This window comes from Miniopterus natalensis, chromosome 4 (assembly GCF_054644295.1).
Source record: "Miniopterus natalensis isolate mMinNat1 chromosome 4, mMinNat1.hap1, whole genome shotgun sequence".
Lineage (NCBI taxonomy): Eukaryota > Metazoa > Chordata > Mammalia > Chiroptera > Miniopteridae > Miniopterus > Miniopterus natalensis.
The window spans coordinates 8,528,259-8,543,232 of NC_142084.1; the positions used below are offsets into that span (position 1 = coordinate 8,528,259).

Genomic DNA, 14,974 nt, shown 5'->3' on the forward strand with positions numbered 1-14,974 from the left:
ACAACAGCTTTGATTAAAGTGCTTATACCATTTAATTACAGATGGTTTACAGATGTTCTAACAGAACAACTACAAGGGGATCTTTACTTTAAAAGCAGGTGACAGATTTGGAAAAGAGATGACTATAATGGTTATGAAACAGGCAGTGTTCAGTGACCACCACCGGTTCCCGTCAGCCCTTTCTGTTCCCAGATCCGAAGCCTGTGCTGGGCTCTCCTGCCCTCCAGTACTTGCTCCAAGACAGCTTCCTCCCTCTGGACGGGATGCTGGCTGTGTTCCGGCTAAACTCAGAGTATATCGGGTTTCTAGCAGGAAATCAACTACATGTCAGTGTACTATTAGTCATTTCAAAAAAGAAAAAGCAGAACGCCATCAGGCAAGATGTCTTCTGGACTGCTGGTGTGATCCTGGCGGGCAGAGAGCACAATGCGCAGGGTGGCCTAGCGTTCTCCCCAGGAGCCTCGCTCTGCCTGGGATACCTCCCACCCCACCCTGGCTGCAAGAAGCCGGGCACTCGAGGGAAGCTGGTAAACACTCTTCAGATATCATCACATTTGGAACTCCTTCCTCGTGTCACTCGTCCTACTGCCCTAAATGGCTTCATGCATCCCCACCCCCCAATTCTGAAAGAAGAATGCAGAGAAACCAGAGCGCTGGGGTTCTACACTAGCTTAACACAACTATGAGACAAGAAGGGAAACAGAGAACAGGTGAGCAAAACTGTCACAAGGGCGGTGGATGATTTGAATACTGGATGGTATCCAAGGCAGCCCCAATGTCGTAATTCTTGGTCTGTAGGAGCCTGGTGAGCCAGCCGCCTTCATCAGAAAACCCCATGGACAGCATCTGGGAGAGGGACTTGATGAGCTGGGGGTCAGCGTCTGCCAGAGAGAGTAACAAAAGCCATTAAGGGGAGTCACGGGGCCCCAAGTGTGACCCACAGGCAGCAGCATCCCATCCAACCAGCAAGTACCCAGTGCCTACAGGGCCTGGCCCTCCCACAGGGTCTCTAACCCTCACAGGGACATTCCAAGGAAGGGATTTTTCTGTAAAAGGCCAGAGAATAAAGATTTTAAGCTGCTTTGCAGGCTATTGGTCTGTCACAACTATTCCATTCTGCCGTTGCATCATAAAAGCAGGAAGACAGTATCTAAACAAATGAGTTGGCTGTGTTCCAATAAAACTTGTATTTATGGCCCGGTCGGTGTGGCTCAGTGGTTGAGCATTGACCCAGGAACCAAGAGGTGGCAATTCGATTCCCAGTCTGGGCACATGCCCAGGTTGTAGGCTCCATCCCCAGTGGGGGCTGCAGGAGGCAGCCGATCTATGATGTTTCTCTCTCATCAATGTTTCTATCTATCCTTTTCCCTTCTTTTAAGTATGTTTTAAAACTTTTTTTTTTTAATTTATAGACACTGAAAATAGAATTTCATCAGATTTTCACAGGTCTTTTTTAAAAAAAATATATAGATTTCAGAGAGAGGGAGAGATAGATAAAAACATCAATGATGAGAGAATGGTCACTGATCGGCTGCCTCCTGCACGCCCCCTACTGGGGATCAAACCCACAACCCGGGCATGTGCCCTGACCGGGAATCTAACCGTGATCTTCTGGATCCTAGGTCGATGCTTAACTGCTGAGCCACGCCTGGCCAGGCTTAACTTTTTTTTTAATCCTCACCCGAGGATATTCTTTCCATTGCTTTTCAGAGGGGGGGAGGGGGGAGAGAGAAACATCTTTGTGAGAGAGACACATCAGTTCGGTTGCCTCCTGCACATGCGCTGACCAGGGCCAGGGATTGAGGCTGCAACTGGGGTACATGATCTTGCTGGAATCAAACCCAGGACCCTTCAGTCTGAGGGCCAATGCTCTAATCACTGAGCCAAACCGGCTAGGGCCACACGTCTTAACTCTTTAATGAGGGCAGTAAAGAGACAAAGGGGGGCCTTATTTATTTATTTATTTATTTAAGGAAGGGAGAGAGAAACATCAATGTAAGAGGGAAACATCAATTGGCTGCCCCCTGCATATCCCCTACCGGGGACTGATCCTGCAACCTGGACATGTGCTCTGACCAGGATTGAACTGGCAAACTTTTGGTACATTGGGATGACACCCAACCAACTGAGCCACACTGGCCAGGGCCACGTCTTAACTTTTTAGACAACCATTATAAAAATGAGAAAAATCCCTCCTGGCTGGTGTGGGTCAGCGGTTAAGCATTGACCTAGGATCCAGGAGATCACAGCTCAATTCCAGGTCAGGGCACATGCTCAGGTTGCGGGCTCGATCCCCAGCAGGCGGCGTGCAGGAGGCAGCCAGTCAATGACTCTTAATCATTGATGTGTGTCTCTCTCTCCCTCTCCCTTCCTCTGAAATCAATAAAGATATATTTTAAATAAATAAATAAATAGAAAAATCCCCCTGGCCAGATGGCTCCACTGGTTTGAGCACCATCCCGTGCACCAAAATGGTTGCAGGTTTGATTCCCAGTCAGGACACATGCCTAGGTTGCGGGTTCAATTCCTGGTCGGGTGCGTAATGAAGGCAACATCGTTGTTTCCCTCTCCCTCTCTTCCTCCCTCTCCCTCATCCCCTCCTCCTCTCTCTCTAAAAAAAAAAAAAAAATCAATAAAAACATATCCTGGGGTGAGGATTTAAAAAAAATTTGAGCCCTGGCCTGTGTGGCTCAGTGACTAGAGCACCAGCCCACACACCGAAGGGTCATGGGTTTGATTCCCAGTCAAGGGCATGTACCTGGGTTGCAGCTTTGATCCCCAGCCCTGCTCGGGGCTAGTGTGGGAAGCAACTAATCCATGCGACTCCCCCCCCCCCCATCCACTCTCTCTAAAAATCAATGGGAAATCCTTGGGCGAGGTTAACAAAAAAGTTTGAGAAAATCATTCTTTGCTCTAAGGCAAAGAAGACAGACACTGGGGGCCCAAGGGCCACATTTGGCCCACAGATGGGTTTTCTCTTGAACATTGTCTTCAACAATATTGCCACGTGACGGTAATGAACTGGAGCAGAGTATCAGCTGCCTCTTTTACTCAGTGTGTGCACCGGCTGCCACCGTCCCCACCTAGCCCTGCTGCCTTCCACACTGCTTCACATGGTGGCTTCCTGCCTGGCCCCTACAGGGACCTCGGCTGGGGCCCTGCTAGGCCGGCCTCTCCACGAGGAAACAGTGAAGGCGGCCTCAGAGCCCACTTTCAGTGGTGCATGGCAGTGCCAAAGCCAGTACCACCGCTACGTCACATCTGCCTGCATAATTGCAGGTCTAGATGTTAAGGTTTAGAAGTTACTAAAACTAGCTGCACTTAAAAGGGCTCAGTATAGACAGGAGGACAAAACCAACTCCTTTCTCTCATGCCAACAGACCAGCCCCACCATAGACGCCTTTTTGTGTTGCTCAAGACAGGCGATAGGATACTTGGAATAAAAAAGGTAGAAGTACAGAATCCCTGAGATCACTTGCCTGGTGGTAGATGTGGGTACACCGCAGCTTCCTTCAGCCCTGTGGGTCCTTCCTGGGAAGGGTCCAGAGAGCCTGGCCCTTCAGATTCGGGCATCTGTAGAGACTGCAGTTCACCTGTAGACGGGTCCACTTCTTTTGAAGACAAGTGAGTCCAGTCATCGTCTCCTCCCAAGCAGTTATCAGACTCCATCTGTTCCTGCAACAAAACCCCCATGAGCACACAGGCCATGTGCAAGAGGCCCACCGGACCACAGTCTCAATTCCTTGGAGAGTCCGCATGTGGAAGACACACTGGCAAGGAGCTAGAGGAATATTCTTTACAAAGTTCTAGCAGAGGGGTCACAGAATGACTTATGCCACAGACTTCACTCTGTGCCAGAACTGGGTCCCAGCTGCATAAGTGCTGGGGCGGGGCTGTGGCTGGGGTGCTGGGAGGAGCGGGAGGGTGCTTGCCTGAGGCTGTGCACCAGGCTGCAGGGTTATCTTTTTCATCTGCTCCTCCAGAGACTGTGTTGCTCCTTCCATGACTCCATCCGGTTTGCTGGGGTCAGAGCAGCTTCCTGGCTGAGAGCTGCACTTCTCCTCTGTGCTGGAGCTGCCTGGAGAGACCGGGGTCAGGCGGCTTCTTTTCCCTCCATGTTCCACGTCAATATCGACTTCAATGCCTAGACACCAAGGAGAAAACAAAAACCTGTTAAGTCCTTCAGAGGGCGAACCTGCCAGATTATAAAGTGCTTTCACATTCAGCCCCCCAAGTGTGGGAGGCTTGGGATGCTGGCATCCACTACAGATCTGGAGTCACACCACCAGTACAGGACTGGGCCAGGATGGCAGCCTACCAGCAAGAAGGCAAATAGATGGTCATCTTTGACCTTCAGGATCCCAAGGGCTTAACTGCTCCCAAACTCCTGGCCCCAAATCATCTTGGCTTCTAGAATAAGTCTTATTGCACCTTTCTCTTCCTCTAGCTTAATAAAACATTAATCTCAACTGACATCCCAGGTCAATTTTCAGAGCCAGTAAGTCTAGAAAGAGATACTGTTTTTCCCTAACCATGCAGGACAGATCTGCACAGCAGACTGGGCCAGGGCCTAGCAACCAGTGGGAGCCAAATACCATCTGTGGCTAGAATGCCCCATTGTGGCACAGAGGACTACAGGAAGCTCCCACCTGACCTGGCTGCTCTCTAGGCCAGAGGCACAGCTCCTGCACTTTGCCCACCTTTCCTTTCATCCTGGCAACTCCCTCTGTGTTGGGTCCTGTTTGCAAACACCTTCATTCTAGGTTTATTTTCATTTTGACCACAGAGAGGTTTCAAGCTCAGGTAAGATGATCAACACCTTGCATACCAGACAACTTTGTTCTGCCCCCACACCTTACTACTTTAGCTGGGTATAGAATTCTAAGTTGAAAACCATTTTAGTTTAGACTTCTGAAACCTTTGCTTGTGCCACTGTCTTATAGCTTCCAGTGTTGTGCTTTGAATTCCCAAGCCTTTACAGTAATCTGGGGAGTTTCAGGAGCTTCTCTTTATCCCAAGGGTTCTAACACTTAATAATGATAAACTTTGGTGTGGGGTCTTTTCTAGTCATTGTACAAGGCACCAGGGGGTCCCTTTCAATCTAGAGATTAATGTCCTTGGTGCAAAGAACTTGTATTCTTTGTTCACTTCTTCCCTTCAGTTTTCTCTGTTGTCTTTCTGGAATTCCTGTTTATCCTATTGTGCCACCAGGATTAATCCTTGAATTTTCTCTCCTCCTGCCTCTATTTGTTTTGCTTTGCAATGTTTCCTTAAGATGACCTTAAAATCTAAGCCTCCTTTTGAAATGTTCTCTTTTTTGCTATTATTTATTTTCCAAGAACATTCTCATTTTGTCCCCTTTCGTTATTTTTATGATATCCTGTTCTTTATTCATGGATACAAACAGGTTTTTGTGTCTTTCACTGAGGATGTTAACATTCTGTTCATTGTTACATATCCTTCCCCAAGTTTCTTCTTTCCTGTGTTTGGAAGTTTTCCCAAATGGTTGGTAAGCTGTGGCTGTCTGACCCCAGGAAAACACTAAGGAAAGGCCAATAGGAAACATTGTATGTGAGGCCAGGAGTTTCCATCTACAGGTGACCAGATATCCGGCCAGGCATCAGGATCCTAGATGGCACAGCTATAGGACTCTACTTGGGCACATTCAGCCTCTCCTAAGCAGACTCCTTAGCTCCACTGCTCATTCATGATGCCCAATTTCAAGCTGGTGCCTCACCCTGCCCTGTGTCCCTGTTGTCTCTATAGCAAAACTTCCCTGCATCAAGTGTTCCAGATCTCCTGCAAGGGTTGGTAAGGGTCATCATCTGGCTGAGCAGGGCCCTGAAGTCTCTATGTGATCCTTCATTGGGTCATCAACCCATCCACTGGTTACCTGGCCTTCCTGGCCGGGAAGCTGGCCTTGCTTTTCACCAGAAACCTCCATGTGAATAACCAACTCTTGGTTGCTGCCCTCCATCCATTTCCCATCTTCCAAAGTTTCATGGCATCATCTTATCTTGTCTTCTATTACTTTTCTCCCTTTTTTGTCCATGTTGCTTTAAACTTTTTAATCCCCTTACTGTTATTTTAACAAAGTTTGAGGAGCAAGCAGAGATAAACGCAGGCATAACTACCAGTACCCTCATCTACAATATTTAAATTGTTTTTCTCCTTACATTTTCCCTCCAACTTTATTATGAAAGGTGCAAACAAACAGAAAAGCTGGAAAAACAATACAACAAAACCATGTACTTTCTCACTGTTAGGTGCATAAATGACATCACTCTTCTATAATGGATCAGAGAGATTATAGAACTAGGGATTCTCCAACTTGATGATTAACCCAACACTACAGGGCTTACCAGACTGTGCCATAGTCTGTGCCCTGCTGCCCCCAAAGCCTGTGTGTGTGTAGGTTTTATGGAATACCTCGTGAAGACAAAGGCCCTGCTGCATTATGTCCTAGATGTCACTCACTGTGACCTTAAGCCAGGAACAGTTCTGGGCCTTGGTGGACCCACTCCATTGGTTCACACAGCAACTATCAAAAAATGGCCTTGGGGCCTGGCCAGTGTGGCTCAGCAGTTGAGCATCAACCTATACCAGGAGGTCGTGGTTTGATTCCCAGTCAGGGCACATGCCCAGGTTGCGGGCTCAATCCCTAGCAGGGGGAGTGCAGTAGGCAGCTAATTGATAATGTTTCTATTTCTCTCTCTCCCTTTCTCTAAAAAAATCAATAAAAACATTTTAAAAATTTAAAAATTTAAATTAAAAAAAAAAATGGCCTTGGGTTCTTACTTTAAAGTTGCTGATTCACTGCACACAGACTGCCCTCTGGGATGTGGTGTTGGCTCACTCCCTTCTGGGCCCTGCCTGGGAACAGTCCTTTCTAAACAGCAGTGAGTCATCCTAGCTGTTAGTTCCTCATAAAAAAAATACCCATAACTCCAACAGCAGAATTTAATCAATTCCTCGAATGGCTCTCAACTGAAACTACTCAAAGGCATATTTTACTGAAACATTCCCCCTCTTGTAGGCTTCTCCCTAGCTGGCAGAAAGCAACTCCATCCACTTTGAAAGATGTGAAAAAGCCTTGGGCCTTATCCCAAGAGGCTTCTGAGCATTTCCAGAATTATTCCCATGTGTCCTGAGTGAAGAATCCAGCTCGAGTTCTGAAACACACCACAAGCTCAGACGGTGTTGGATGGACAGCAAGTGTGGCCCAGAGTCACCTGGGAAGCCTTCAAAACACCCAGCTCCAAGGCCCTCCCCAAGGCCCACATCCCAGAATCCGCAAGGCGGGCCAGGGACTCGTACTGTTGTCAAGTTCCCTACCTGGACCTAGACTTGATTTTGTGTCTTCCCAGGTTGTCTCCTTCATTCTTTTAGTGAACGACTGTTGTTCAGAGTAATTTTAAGTTTCCAAAATAAAACAGCCTTTGTTGGTGATACTGATGCTCAGCCAGCTTGAGAACCACTGTCCACTTACTATCTTCCAAAGAACAGTTCCCATGGCCCTTAATCACAGCCCATTCGGTGGATGACCACCTCAAATTCCACTCCCCTTCATTTTGTCATTTAAATGAGTGGCAGGCAGAGTTTAGCGGAGATTATCTCCCCCTTATAATCTGATCACTGCCCGTTTTATCCCCCTTGGTGAGCATTAAGACTATCAATTATTTTTCTCATGCTAACTCTAGTATAGAAACCATGTGTGGTCTGAGCTGTTTCATGGAGCAGCAATGCCAAGATGTCATCGCTGCTTTGAAGCTGTACCTGGGGCAGAATGAGCGTGAGCAGAAATGTCTCAGGTAAGAGGTGATGGCAGTCATTCCCTGTATGCCACAGGGTGGGTGGCGGGTGAGGTATGGGCATCCTCTTTTTCTTTCAGACACTGGATACAACTTCGGGACTGGGTGGACACTTCCTGCCACTGCAGTCACAAAGATGAACTCTCTGCTAGTCTGAGATCATGGATCTGTGGTCATCTTGAACCAGAAGTCACCTTCTTTAATCAGTTCTCACTGCCACAAGGCCTAGCCCTGAAGCACCCACATCCAGACTAGCGGACACAGTGGATGCTTTCAAAAACCTCAGAGGTCCCACCTGTCACACCGCCAGGGGGCACGTGCTGCAGTTCTCTCACCCAGAGACCTACTCTGAACCCGAGACACTAGGAACCTGGCGTCACACAGGGCCCCTTCCTCTATTGCTCCCTGCTGCCCAGCACCTGCAAGCCCTGCAGGAAAGGTTCGGGGTTGCAAAAAAGAAGGAAAGAGAAAAGGGATCTCAACTACTCACCCAAGTCCTTGAGGAAACCCCAAGGCTCACACGAGGGGAAAATACAAACTGTTCTTTCCCCAAAAGACAGACAGGCAGAAGTTGACAGGCCAGCCCTACAGCTGAACCTGGTCACCCTCCGTACTGGGATGCCAACCAAACGCTGGCTGATTCTCCTGCACTCATGTGGAAAGCTCAAGAATCTGTCAGGGAATTCAACCTTGAGTGGCCTGTGGTACACTTGGCAAAGGCTGACTTGAGCAACCAATCTTTACTAGTCTCAAGGGCGTTCCCTTTCCTCTGTAGTATCTCAGGTGAAAGCCACAAACAGCCACTCACAGTGAGTTACCAGAAGGCCCTGCTGGCATCGAAGAACAGACAGGCCAACACTTACCCAGCGGGCTGAGGGCGGCTGCCACGCTCTCCCCTACGTTCTTGAGGAAATTCACACTGGGGTCCTCCGGTGGGCCAGAAGCTTTGATGTTTGAAAAATAAAAACAATGTTTAATTCAAAATACATCTCTCAACAATCTTGATCTCTGTTGCAGTGCTATCACCTTCAGGCCTATCCTGGCAGCCTGCACCCCATCACTGTCCTCGCTCCCTCCCATTCCAGGCCACCTCCTGGGACCCTTCATTCCCCTGCATCTGTGACCCTGGTGATCAGAACCCCACAAGGGGTTCAATATACGCAGTATAAAATATTACATCCTAGATATGTTATTTTCTCAAAAATCAAACAAATATCCCCACCTTTGTCCCCAAGGATGAGGTAAATCAAAGGACACAGTAAGAGTAATAAAACCAGAATCCAAAAATCTAGAATGCCAGCTATGTGTAGTTTTTAACTTTGTGACTGTTTATAAAGACAACCTCATTTGGCTCTGACTTTCAGGGCAGCTAACATAAGAGAATGGAGCACATTACAGAGACAAAGGTGCTGGAACGGTGCTGAGCCAGGCTGGGGCCCAGGCTAGGTTTAGAGCAGGTGAATTAGTGGCCTTGGGCACTCAAGCACCTGTTTTCCCGTTTGTAAAACAAAGACGGTGCTCCGCCCTCTGCAGGGTTTGGCGAAGATTAAATAACCTCAATGGCTGTGCATTGCCCCGACCAGCGCAGGCACAGCAGGAATTCAGGTAATGGGGAAGGCCTTCCAGCTCTGCGGCCCTCCCACCTGGCCCTGAAGAAGCCAACAGACCAGTGCTCACCAGATTTTGCTGTAGGGCTGGAGTGGGCGTCCCCTGCCCGAGGAGGACGTGGGCTCCAGTTCCCAGGGAGGCCCATCTCCCAGGCAGGCCATCCACAGTGCCCGTGTTTCAGCTTCCGGAGCCAGCGGCTGTGAGAGAAGCTCTGGGGAAAGGAAACAGAAGGGCAAATGGTGCTGGGTCAGGGGGCTCCAGCCACCCTGTGCCCACCCTGGCCAGCTGGGAGGCCCTGCTCACCTCAGAGAGATGCCCAAAGGGGCTGGGGAAGGCGACCTTGCTGTGCTCCTTGTGCATGCCCTTTCCCTCGCAGCTTGCACACAGGTCGTAGTCAGGGCAGACGCTGCACTTGTACCGGGTCCCCACCACTGGACCGTTGCAACCATCACAGATCACATTGGGGTGCACCATGTTGAGGGGTGCCTCCTGAGCACATGGGGGGCGGTGGTCCCGCCGGCACTCCCTCCTCTCTGCAGGGAGGGTAGAGAGCTATGAAGTGGAGTCCCACAGTCTCCCCCTTGTCACTACTGCGGGGCTGTCACCACTGTGAGCAGGCCCCTGGTCCTGCTCTCCAGACACTGAGTCCATGTGGAACTCAGCCGCTCAAGTAACAGCAACAAAGTGACCTGAGAACCTGCCAGAAGGTTCCCAGGACCTGCACATTTACCTGGGCACGTGTGGCCCAGGTGGGAGAGAAGCAGCAGGGAGCTGTGTCTGCACAGCTTTGGTCCTGCCCTTCACTAAAATAAACCCCACAGCACCCCTCAAAGCTGCCCCAACCCATGGCCCTTGGTCTGGGCACAATCAACAGTGAACCCAGAGACCTTCTGCCCCTACCCACTGTGGTGGACACTGACTCCTTTCTCAGGCCAAGCACAGCCATGATCACGCCCCTACACTGTCCGCAGCTCCTCTCCTCTTTGCTGGGGGGATTTTCCCTATAATCTCAAGCCGTCCGGTTTTACCTGGTAGGCAGCAGCCCTTACCTTTAATGTAAATACGGAAGATGTCATCCTTCACATATGACATCGCCATCGTCAATTCCTCGTCACTGGAAAAGGCAACCAAGTCCCCGTCCTCATCTAGATTGTTTAAAAGACAGCACATGAGCACCCAGGGCTCCTCGCCTATACACAACTGCTGAAAAGGGCTGAGGCCTGAGCCACAGGAGCACTTTTGGGGCTATACCTGAAGCCCACCTGTCTGAGGCAGGGGGAAGCAGGACTGAGGCCAGACTGCTTTCACTCTGCCGCTGCCCGGAAGGTACAAACTCCAACCTGGGCCCTGGCGCACGGGGGAGGCAGGGGCGGCAGCAGTAGTAGCTGGCTACCTACTGTTCGGCTTCTAGCCAGCTGCCCCTTCACAAAGGTGCTGCCTCAGTTCACATCTGACCAGGCCCAGACCTATCTATAACTGTGGGAGATGCCCAGCTGTGACCTGCTCCTGGGAAACCAGGCTCCTCCAAAGGCCTTGGCCCTCTTGAGGTTTAAGGAATACACCCACTTGCTTCCTCCCCCAACAAAGCTAAAACTATGGATTTGTATCCAGTCTCCTTTTTAGATATTGGCTCAAATGGTTTTAAAGCACCACCATGTAGGTCGAACCACACCATACATCTGCAAGCTGGACCAGCTTTGTGGGTCACCAGACACACAAAGCTTATGTACCATAAGAACAGGGGCAGTGTCAAAAGGTGAAAACAACCCAAACATCCATCAACTAATGAACAGATAAACAAAAGGCTCTATGTCCATACAACTGACTAGTATTCAGCCACCAAAAAAGAATGAAGCACTGACACACTACAACGCTGGTATACCTGGGAAATATTATGCTAAGTATTAAGAAGCCAGTTGTGAAGGCTACATATTTATATTTATATTTATATTATTTATATTTATATTTATATTTATATGAAATGTCCAGAATAGGGAAATCCATAGAGAAAAAGAGATTAGTGGTTGCCTAGGGCTGGGGGCCTGGGAGGATGGCTAAAGGATTAGAGTTCCTTTATAAGGTGGTGAAAAGGTTCTAAAATTGTGATCATGGTTGCACAAACCTGTGAATATGCTAAAAATTGTACACTTTAAGTGAGTGAATTGTATGGCATGTGAATTACAGCTCAATAAAGTTCTTACAAAAATAAAACCAACCAGGAGCGGGCCTGGCGCCCAGGCCGCACCCTTCAGCGAGAGGGCCCAGCACAGCCCTGCCCAGGAGCCTGCCTCTGCCACCGCCTCCCTCCCAGCCACACCTCCCCACCCCACCCCTAGCAGCCACCAGTCAAGACACTGGACAGTTCCTGGCCTCCCGTTCCACGCAGCCACTTCGGAAGAAGATTCTGATCTTGTTCCTCTGCCCACGACCAGTGGGATAACGTCTGGGCTCAGCCTGGTCTTGGGCGTCCTGCGGTCTATCCCCGCCTCTCCTCCCCCAGCCGCCGCGGACTGAGCGCCAGGCCGCACAGCCCGAGTCCCCTGCACCCCCACACTTGTTTACCCGCACCACTCCTCTTTCCAGGCGCCCGGGCTCTTCCGGGTCACGATCTGAAACCCCACCGGGCACTAGCAGGCCCCGACTCCGCAGCAGCAAGATGTCAGTGTAACCTGAGTGCCCGCCTGACCACCCTGTACCCGCCGCCAGCCGGCGAAGACGCCCAAGAGCACCCTCGCCAAGATCTGCAACATCATGGCCGGGGGAGGGGAGGCCTCTTAGGCCCCAGGCCTGAGACCCGCCGGGAGAGCCTTGGCAGACCATGGCCCCACAAGAGCCGGCCTTGGTCACCACTCTTGGTCACCCGAGGTTGCTCTGGGGATCCACGCGGGCCTCCGACCACCCAGTGAGCGGCCAGGACAAAGCCCCGCAGGCGCCACCAAGCCCATCTCGAGGGAAGGCGCGGCCACCCGCCCCGCAGGCAGGCCTGCGTCAGGACCCCGCGCCGCTCCCGAGGGCGCCCGACCCGCTCACCGCGGTAGTGTGCCTGGAAGCTGCCCGGCCGCAGCGCGGGGAACAGGGCGGCCACCCGGCTCAGCAGCCGCTCGCAGGGCCCGAGGCCCGCCGTGGCCTCCGCCTCCGCCTCCGCCTCGGGTTCGGGGCTGAAGCAGAAGCTGAAGCGGCGGATCTCGCGGGTCGCCTCCTCCTTCCCCAGAAGGTACGCCTTCACCGTGAAGGAGGCCATCGCGCTACGTCGGAGAGCAGGAGCCTGGCTGTGGAGCCGCAGCTGCGGGCTGGCGGCTTTTGTAAGGGACCTCGGAGTCTGGTCCCGCCCCTAGAGGGCGGGGTCTCGCGCGGCCCCGCCCCCAACGCTGCGGCCGTGGCGCGTGAGCCGCCCTGCCGGACCCCCGCGCGTATAGCCCCCTCGGTTTCCCAGCGGTCTCCCCTGCCCCCCTCATCGCCGACCCCTCTCCTCGTTGCCCCCAGTGCACCGGTGACCCCGAGAGGCCGGCCCCGCCCTCCGACATCTAGACGTGGACTCAGGCCTCTGCACCTGGGGATAGAACCCGCAGGGTTCCCGCCCCCAGACCCCTCCCGGCCTGGCCGTGACTCAGCAGAGCGGAGCCGGGCCGCCGGGGAAGCCCCACACGGGGGAGCGGGACCGCAGAGGCCCGCAGCCGGGGGGCTCCCAGCGGGCACCACCGACCGGATCAGACTGGCTCCTGAGGGGCTGCCCCTACCCTGCCGCTCTTGACAACCCCCCATTCGCTGGAAGGCGTCGGTCCCCCAGGTGGCCTCCCGGGATCGCCACCTCCCCCCGCACACTCCAGGACGGCCCCTCACTGGGCTGAGGGACACTGGCCCCCTCAGGAGCAAGCGCCAGAGGCGCTCCCAGTTTAATAGGAACTAGGGCTTAGAGGTGCCGAAAGAGCACAGAAACCCCACCCGCACCCAGCTGGAGGGCCAGCCTAAGCTCCCTGGAGCCTCAGTAGACGCCAAGTACGCACTGCAGCCCAAGACACTCCCGGTGGAAGCCTGGACACCCGCCGGTCGGCACGGGGGTTCCCTTCAGCAGGTAGCGCCCAAGGGCCTGTGGGGTCTCAGGCCTGTTGGCTTCGTGCGCAGCCCAGGGGTCAGACCAACAGCCCTCCAACTGGAAACCAAGAAACATGCTTTGACACAAGTGACCTGTTCACGAGCCTGAAGGAAGAGTATGTCACCAGGAAGCCTCCCAGGTGGGGTCCTGTACGTAGCAGCTCGGGCCTGTTGAGTCAAAGTCATGTACTTTTAAAGTCATGGAGGGGTTTGTGGGAGCAGGTAACCTCAAGGCATGGGAAACCCAGACACACACACACACACACACACACACACACACCCCAAAGTTGGGTGGATTTGATTAGTCAGGTTCGAAGGTGATTCGCCTGTGGGAGTACAGCAGGGACCTGTCCACAGTTGTGGCTGGTCCTTCCCAGAGTGTTCCAGAGCAGGCCAAGCAGTGCATCCCTGAAAACAGCCCTGTAGAGAGGACAGTCCCCTCTCAGGTCCCCCGGCATCCCTACAGTGAGCCTGGGAAAGAGACCCCGCGCCCGCGCCCACGCTCTGCAGACAGGGTCAGGGACAAAGGAGGGGCGGTGCTGGGCAGAAGCTGCACAGCCCACGGTGCCCGAGGGCATGACTCAGCAGCCTAGGAGCCTCGCAGCCCCTGCAGCCTGGGCCCAGAGCCAGGCTTCCCGCTCCCAGGGCTCCAGTGTCCCCTGCTGAGTGGGTGGAGGGTACACCAGGAGAACCCTGTGGTCTAGGGAACCCCGGTTTCAGGGAGGGCCCGAGGCGCGGCCCCCGTACAAAGGTTTGACGGAAACTGGAGGCTGCCCGCAGGACCGCCTGGCTTTGGCAACGTCTGGGAAGGTGGGGTTGCAGGAAGGGAGAAGCCAGATGGCAGGAAACGGGTCCCTGGGAACAGACCAGGAGACCCTCGGCCCTGGGGAGCCCCAGCGGTGGCCTTCCCAGCATGCCCCGCGGCGGCGGGGCGCAGGCCTTCCCCGCCCTCCCCCAAGGGCAGGAGAGGTAAACAAGGCTGCGGCAGGGGAACCCCCTGGCAGGGCCCTCTCCGCCGGCCTACTCGAGGTCAGGTGGTCAGGCCGGCAGTGAGTCAGCGTCCCATGACCAGCCACCACCACAGGGAGATCCCCAGCCCGGATGCCGCCAATCTTGATGACATCTTAGCAGGCAGCCAGGCGGCAGGGGTTGGTAGCAGCAGTGGGGAGGCCAGGCTCAACTAGACCCTGTCCTCATGAACTGAGTTCCATCTTCTGCCCTTGCCCTCCCTGGGCTGCAGGGAGTTCCTCAACCTCCCCTGTGCCCACTGGCCACCTCCTCACCTTCCAGGGCATGGCATTCACACTTGGGGGGCAAGGGGGAGTGAAGCTTGGTGCCTGAATCAGACCAACTATCTACTACCCTGTCATCTTTTAGCAAATGGCCAGCTTCAGTTTCCTCATCTTTGAATGGGGCTGGAGTGGGATGACTTAGGTGGGATGACTTGGGTGCCGGCTCCCAGG

At 52.9% G+C, this 14,974-nt stretch overlaps 1 protein-coding gene across 3 annotated transcripts in view; it reads right to left on the reverse strand.

The window, feature by feature from the left end:
* Positions 1-8: 8 nt before the first annotated feature.
* Positions 9-14,974, reverse strand: part of SQSTM1 (sequestosome 1) — a 23,680-nt gene continuing 8,714 nt past the window's right edge. For 2 of the 3 annotated variants that reach the window (XM_087816261.1, XM_016201504.2), the window contains 7 exons: positions 10,469-10,564; positions 9,723-9,952; positions 9,489-9,630; positions 8,675-8,755; positions 3,933-4,144; positions 3,480-3,675; positions 9-881 (listed from right to left, as the gene is read on the reverse strand). In XM_087816261.1, the coding sequence (XP_087672387.1) occupies positions 724-881; positions 3,480-3,675; positions 3,933-4,144; positions 8,675-8,755; positions 9,489-9,630; positions 9,723-9,952; positions 10,469-10,517 (1,068 nt within the window). In that variant the 5' untranslated portion in view covers positions 10,518-10,564 and the 3' untranslated portion in view covers positions 9-723. Of the gene's footprint in view, positions 882-3,479; positions 3,676-3,932; positions 4,145-8,674; positions 8,756-9,488; positions 9,631-9,722; positions 9,953-10,468; positions 10,565-12,449; positions 12,713-14,974 lie in introns of those variants that run through there. The other variant, XM_087816260.1, reaches the window with a different exon arrangement.